The sequence below is a fragment of the Athene cunicularia genome (genome assembly GCF_003259725.1).
Source record: "Athene cunicularia isolate RWA chromosome 3 unlocalized genomic scaffold, athCun1 chr3_part1, whole genome shotgun sequence".
Lineage (NCBI taxonomy): Eukaryota > Metazoa > Chordata > Aves > Strigiformes > Strigidae > Athene > Athene cunicularia.
Window position 1 is genome coordinate 101,562 of NW_020799097.1, and position 6,100 is coordinate 107,661.

Genomic DNA, 6,100 nt, shown 5'->3' on the forward strand with positions numbered 1-6,100 from the left:
ATGTGTATAAGAGACAGGGCCAGGGAAGCGTCACAACCCAGGAGCATGTTGGGTTTAGATTTTTGTGATTAGTGGAGCATTGGAAAAAGCTAAATGGGTTGTTTCGGCTGGAAGTAATTGGTACCATGGAAACCAAGAGACATGTAAAAGAAAGCCTTCTCTCTGCACGTTCTGTGGAGGCCTTGGTGTCACCAGGAATGAGGCAGCCTTGTCCAGAAAGCAAATTTGACATTTTGTCATTTTTACAGACCTAAAACTAGCAGAATTACCTGGGCAGAGTAATAAAAATGGAGAAAAGCAAAACAAAACTGTCTTACAGTCCTATTCCCACGCAGGAACAGGAGGAGGAGGCTCTGGATTACCCGGGTCTGCTCTGAGGGTTTGCTGTGTTCAGTGGTTATCGATTGGTTATTGGTCATTGATTCAATGGTTGGTAGAGGAGCTAAACCAAGGGCAGGTGTGGATTCTTTGAGGCGAGGCATTGCTTCAGGTCCAGTACCAGGGCAGCCCCCAGCACTGGAGTCTGCGGTTAGTGCAGACATCAGGGCTCGTCCCTCTCTGGAGATACAAATGGTCTTTGCTGCAGCAGTTGGTTCTTGGAGACTTGTGTGCTCATGTTCTGATTGTCAGGATATACCAGTGCTGATCTTCTTCCATAAAGAATAACTTCTAAATGCTCGATTTAAAGGCTTAATCAGTTTTATTGTCAGCCAGGCACAACACTACCCGCTGAGTCCAAGAAGGTGTTAGTCTGTTTATGCCTCTAAGAGCGTTGGCATAACCTTGCTCCATGACCAGTGCAGGATTTGATGACTTTTGACTCAGATATTCTACAGTGATTATAGAGGAAAAAATTTACATTTATCAAACCAGGTCACAGACTGGACTTAATCCTTGTCCCAAACTGTCCTGTACCTGCTGTTTCACCAGCATCCACATGTGGGTGTTCAAGTTCTAGACATAGCACTGGTGTCTCTTGTGCTTAATAAACTTGTTTCCATCGCTCGTTTTTGACAGGATTGCACATTTTACACCATCTTCTGCATCTCGTCACTATATTTAAGCCCGTGTGAAACTGGTCTTTCCTCATCTGAATTTCTGTCAGGCTGATGACAGTCCTCAGCAAAGAGTTTCTGTGATCCGCACACAGATGAGCGGCGCTCGGAGGAGACCTCCAGTGCCAGAGGTCTGACAGCATTTGAATGATGGACTAGAGCAGCCTTGCAGATTATGAATGTCCTCAGTCCACAGAGTGTTTAGATTCATTCTGTCATGAGGCTGAGGGCTGGTGCATGGTCGGTACCCGTGGTGCCACGCTGTGGAGGTACCGCATCCTTTCAGTACTGGGCAGTGTTCCTCTGGCAAGAGGTGAACAGCTGGCAGACAGGTTTATTTCCGTGTCTGGAGGGATCAGCATAGCATCAGCTACCCAGGAACAGAGGTGTCAAGTGGGGCCCAAATCAAAAACCAGGCCTGCTGTGTTCAGTCTGTCTCTGATTACCTGGTCTTGCCCTTTGAGGCTGAGGTTGGGGTGTGTGTACGTGCCCCTGAAACCACCCCTGCCAAGTGACAAGTGTTCAGTTTGTGACTCTCACGCTGCTGCTTTCCGTGTGCCTTCTTCAGAACTATAAGGTCTTGCACAAGTACGTAGCTCTGTATGCAACCCACCTCATCCGGGAGGGCAGCTGGGACAAAGCCCTGAGCCTGTACGTCCACCACGGAGCACCCGCCAACCCACAGGTGAGGAGGACGGTGTGTCACTGCGCCCTGACCCACCTCTGGAGTCGGGCTGCCAGTCCAGAACGGGGGTGCCCGGTGCTCAGCACATCCAAGCCACTTCTGCGCTGCTGGGGGTTCTTCCAGAGGGTCCCCAGCTGGAGGACCAAAGGCAATCTGCTGGCATATCCTCCATGGGGAAGGAGCAGGGGGCAGCTGAGTATTTGTGTTCTTGTGGAACACCTCAGCCACCAAGACCAGAGGGAGAGGAACCAAGTTTGCCTTCTTCCCCTTCCCCATTTCCCTGCTGTGTCCTGCAGCCAGCGGTGCTGCTGCGTGCTGAGCCGCCGCTCTCAAGCCTGCGCTCGGCAGCTTCAGACTTCTGACTCCCCATCTGGCCTCCTCAGGATTTCTCCCCTTCCTGTTGCAGAATTTCAACATTTACAAGCGTCTCTTTGTGGAGATGGTGAACGCATCCGGCATGAATTGTGCCGAGGCCTACTCCAGCTGGGCTGACCTGCGGGATGTGCTCTTCTACCTGGTGAGTGAGGGCCTGGCCACCGCCAGCACCCGGGTGGCTGCGGGCAGGGAGGGAGGAGAAGCAGCCTCTAGCCAGGTGACAAGGTGACACGGGCACTATTTGTCGAACACGAGCTGAGGGGAAATGGGGAAACGTTCACAATGTGGAGTAGAACAACAGGATATTGTGAAGGGACATGGCTGGGCAAGAGAAGTCAGGGCAGAAGATGACCCTGCACTCAAGGCCAAATCCTAGAAGTGGGTCTGGACTCTGGCACGTGCAGAACTCCCTGTGTCACTGCTACCTGAGAGTTTATCACAACATGCCCGCTTTTCCTCCTGCACCCCTGCATGAGGCAATGACCTGGGGAAAGCACAGAACTACCGAGCTGGGAAAATAAGAGCCCTGCCCATCTCCCCAGAGACGCTCAGGGCCTTCTGCTCCTCTTCCCTCTTCCCTCTTCCCTCTCCTCAGCCAGAGCCCGTGACAGCCTATTCTCTGTTTCTGTCCCACAAATACCCACCTCTAGAGTACATGAGAACCTCAAACCCCCCTTTGTGCACCCAAACTCAGCCCTGCTTCCAGAGCTGTCCGTTCTTGCAGAACCGTTGGTCTCCCCTTCTCCCACAGCCTCCTCCCTTCAGCACTCTGAGACCCAGAGCACACAAGGTCCAGCCCTTTCCCAGTCCCCAGAGCTGCTTGGGTATTTCAGATCCTTCTCTCCCTCAACTTCTCCCTGGACTTGAGTGGATGAAGAGTGCCCTTGTGCTCTCATGTTCTCAATTACTCTCCTTTTCTCTTCTTCAGTGTGAAAACTTAGTAAAGTCAAGTGAGGCAAATACTCCAGCACATGAAGAGTTTGAAACGATGCTGCTCATCTCTCACTACTACGCCACCCGCTCCGCGGCTCAGGGCGTGAAGCAGCTGGTAAGGTTTCTGAAGTTCCTTTGCCAGGTCTCAGCCCTGAGTGCAGAACCCTGTGGGGATGGGCGGGTTCAGGGCTGTCCACAGCTCGCTGTGCCATGTCATGGGTCACTTACACATCACGGAGGCGCGAGGAGGGACTGCAATGGTCTGGGGGCTCGCCACTGGCAAGTGGAGCTGGACACTCTTCTCTGACTCCTGCCCCAGGCACTAAGGCTGAGATGTAAACCAGTGGAAAGCTGATCCGTGTGCTCGGCATGACTCCTAGGAGCAGAGGCACTGGTGGAAATTCAGGGATCACACAAAAACCTGGTCGTCCCAGCAGAGACATTGCTTCCTCCTCAGCCATCCTGGGCCACGAGAGCCGCTGGGTCTGGAGAGCCCCTTGGCTTTGCACAGGGCTTGGGGAGCTCCTGGGCCGGCCTGCGGGGCCTCACAGTGCTCCGGGAGCTTGTGAGCGGGGGCTTGGCATCACACAGGGCTTGGGAAGATGCTGACCCGTGTGCTGGGCCCCCCAGGGGCTTTGGGAGCTCACGGGCCTGGGCACCGGAACTCACAAGGCGCTGAGAGTATTTTTGAGTCTTACATGTATTGGGATTTGTTCTGGTCCATGATATATAGCAGAGTCCCTGCTGATGTCTTGATCTATATGGGATTGTGGAATTCTGTTAGAGCCCTGTGGGAATGGAGCTGTGATCGATCCTGCTGTGAACAAGAGAAGTTGGCACAGCTAGGGCCCCAGTAAAAGTCATAGGGGAGACTGGGGCTTCCCCATGGCTGCATGTGTGGATGTTGGGGGTCCAGAGACATGTCAGGCAGAAAGAACCAAGGCTGGTGTCTTGGAAAGCTGCCCAGGCCCACAGCGGGGATGTTGAGGTGCTGGCTGGGCTATCTGGGACCGTCCTGGAGGGGTGGCCTTCCCAGTGCTGGGGTGAGGAGAAACTGTCTGGCAAGCAGAAAAGTAAAATCTCCCTTGAATTCCTCTCTCACCCAAAAAATTCTTATGTGATTGAATACAAGAAAAAACTTACTGTGGGTGTGCTGAACACCAGAACACGTTGCTTGGAGAGGTTGGAGAGTCTCCATCCCTTGAGTTACTCAAGATGTAAGCAGAGTCATTCCTGAACGAGCTCCTGGAGCTGACTCTGCTCTGAGCGGGGCCGGGGCTGGACCAGAGATCCCTTCCAGCCTCAGCTGTGCTGGACTCCAGTGCTGGGAGCTTGGGGGTGGCTTCTAGCAAAACCAGCAAGGTTTGTAAAGCAGACCTTCACCTTCAGGTGACAGTCCCGCGGTGCTTCGTCCTCACACTGAGGACTGAAGTTTTTAACCTGTTAATGTCTGGCACATGTGGGTGCAGAGTTCTGCCCTGAGCCTGAGGCAGTGTGGCCTCACGAGATCCCTCCCAATAGGATTTTTCCATGCCAATTGTTGTGGCTTTACTGTCCCCTGTGTCTGCAGGACACTGTGGCTGCCAAGCTCTCCGTTTCCCTGCTGCGCCACACGGAGCTCCTCCCTGCAGACAAGGCTTTCTACGAGGCCGGGATGGCTGCCAAGGTACGAGCCATCTGCCACCGGTGCAGGGAAGGAGGGGGAGGACTGCGGCTCAGGCATCCTCAGCTTTACCCTCCCCTGTGCTCCCTGAGCTGCACCAGTAGCCAGACTGTGAGGTGTGAGGTTAAGGGTTGGGCTAGATGATCATCAGGGTCCTTTCCAACCTGGATGATTCTGTGATTCTGCAAGGTCTTCCCTCACGCAGTGTGCCAGCCCCATGTTTTGCCATGGCTGGCAGGAGGCAGGGGGAGGGCAGAGCAGAGCTGGGTGCTTGTGGCTGTGGCGAGAAGCTGCCTGGTCTCACCGGTGGCTCCTCTCTGTCCCAGGCAGCCAGCTGGGAGAACATGGCCTTCATCTTCCTCAACCGCTTCCTGGACCTCTCAGACGTGCGTATGCTCCGCTGCAGGGAGGGCTGTCGTGCCTCAAAGGGGCTGCGGGGACAAAACAGACCCTCAGCCTGGCCAGGGCGCTCCTGAGGCTCAAACGTGGCAGCACATTTGAGCTGGTGCTGAGGGGAAGCGCTGAGCTGCTGGGTGTGTGCCCAGTGCCCCCAACATCGGCTGTGGGAGGAGGTGCCAGCAGGGCATCCCCAGCAGCCCTGGCCACGTCGCTCCATGTGCCCATGCTGCTGCGTGTGCCCGTGCCACTGTGTGTGCCTGTCCCACGACGTGTGCCCCTGCCACCACGTGTGCCCGCTGCAGTGATGAGCGACCTGGCCTGAGGTTTTAGGCCTGTGACCTTCATGGCTGCAGGTGCTGTTACAGCTCTCGGGATGATCCCACCCTAGTTGTTCCAAGCCAAGGACAGTTCCCTGGGGGTGGGGGGCATGGCCCAAGGCTTTACTCATGGGGATACAAGACTCAGGAGTCCCCCCGTGCCCTCAGCTCCCTCCTTGACCAGCAGGTTGGTCACCAGAGCACACCAGGCCCTAGGAGGCTGACAGCCCTCACTGTAGCAGCCTTCTGAGCGCTGTCAGCAGCTGCTGGGGAGAAAAAAAATCTCCGTGTTTTATCTTTCCCTGCTTTGAGGCCACCTGACAAGCGTGAGCAGTGCACTGGCTCGGGGGCACACGTCCTCCGGGGCTGCGAAGGGCGGCTGTAAGTGCCCCCCCAGGAGGGCCCATGTGTCCCAGCATGGTGGTGGGGAGTGTTGGGAGGTGTTGGCCTTGCCTCCTGCTCCATCACTTCTCCTTTCTCAGGCCATCGAAGAAGGGAACCTGAATTCTCTGGACCACTCGGATTTCCAGAGCACTGACATTCCCTTTGCAGTGCCACTTCCCGCCCAGCAGCACGTGCCTGTGAGTGTCACTCGCCCGCGGCTCCCTCCAGCGCTGAGGCCACTGCAGGGCCCCCCCAAACAGGGGCTGGGCCCGGGGGGGGACAGCGGGGG

At 55.5% G+C, this 6,100-nt stretch overlaps 1 protein-coding gene across 1 annotated transcript in view; it reads left to right on the plus strand.

Moving 5' to 3' along the window:
* The window catches only part of IFT172 (intraflagellar transport 172), a 35,778-nt gene that overhangs the window by 26,921 nt on the left and 2,757 nt on the right, over nucleotides 1-6,100 (plus strand). The window contains exons 38-43 of the mRNA XM_026846280.1: nucleotides 1,624-1,740; nucleotides 2,147-2,257; nucleotides 3,044-3,163; nucleotides 4,619-4,714; nucleotides 5,038-5,097; nucleotides 5,910-6,008. Of these exons, the coding sequence (XP_026702081.1) occupies nucleotides 1,624-1,740; nucleotides 2,147-2,257; nucleotides 3,044-3,163; nucleotides 4,619-4,714; nucleotides 5,038-5,097; nucleotides 5,910-6,008 (603 nt within the window). The remainder of the gene's footprint in view (nucleotides 1-1,623; nucleotides 1,741-2,146; nucleotides 2,258-3,043; nucleotides 3,164-4,618; nucleotides 4,715-5,037; nucleotides 5,098-5,909; nucleotides 6,009-6,100) is intronic.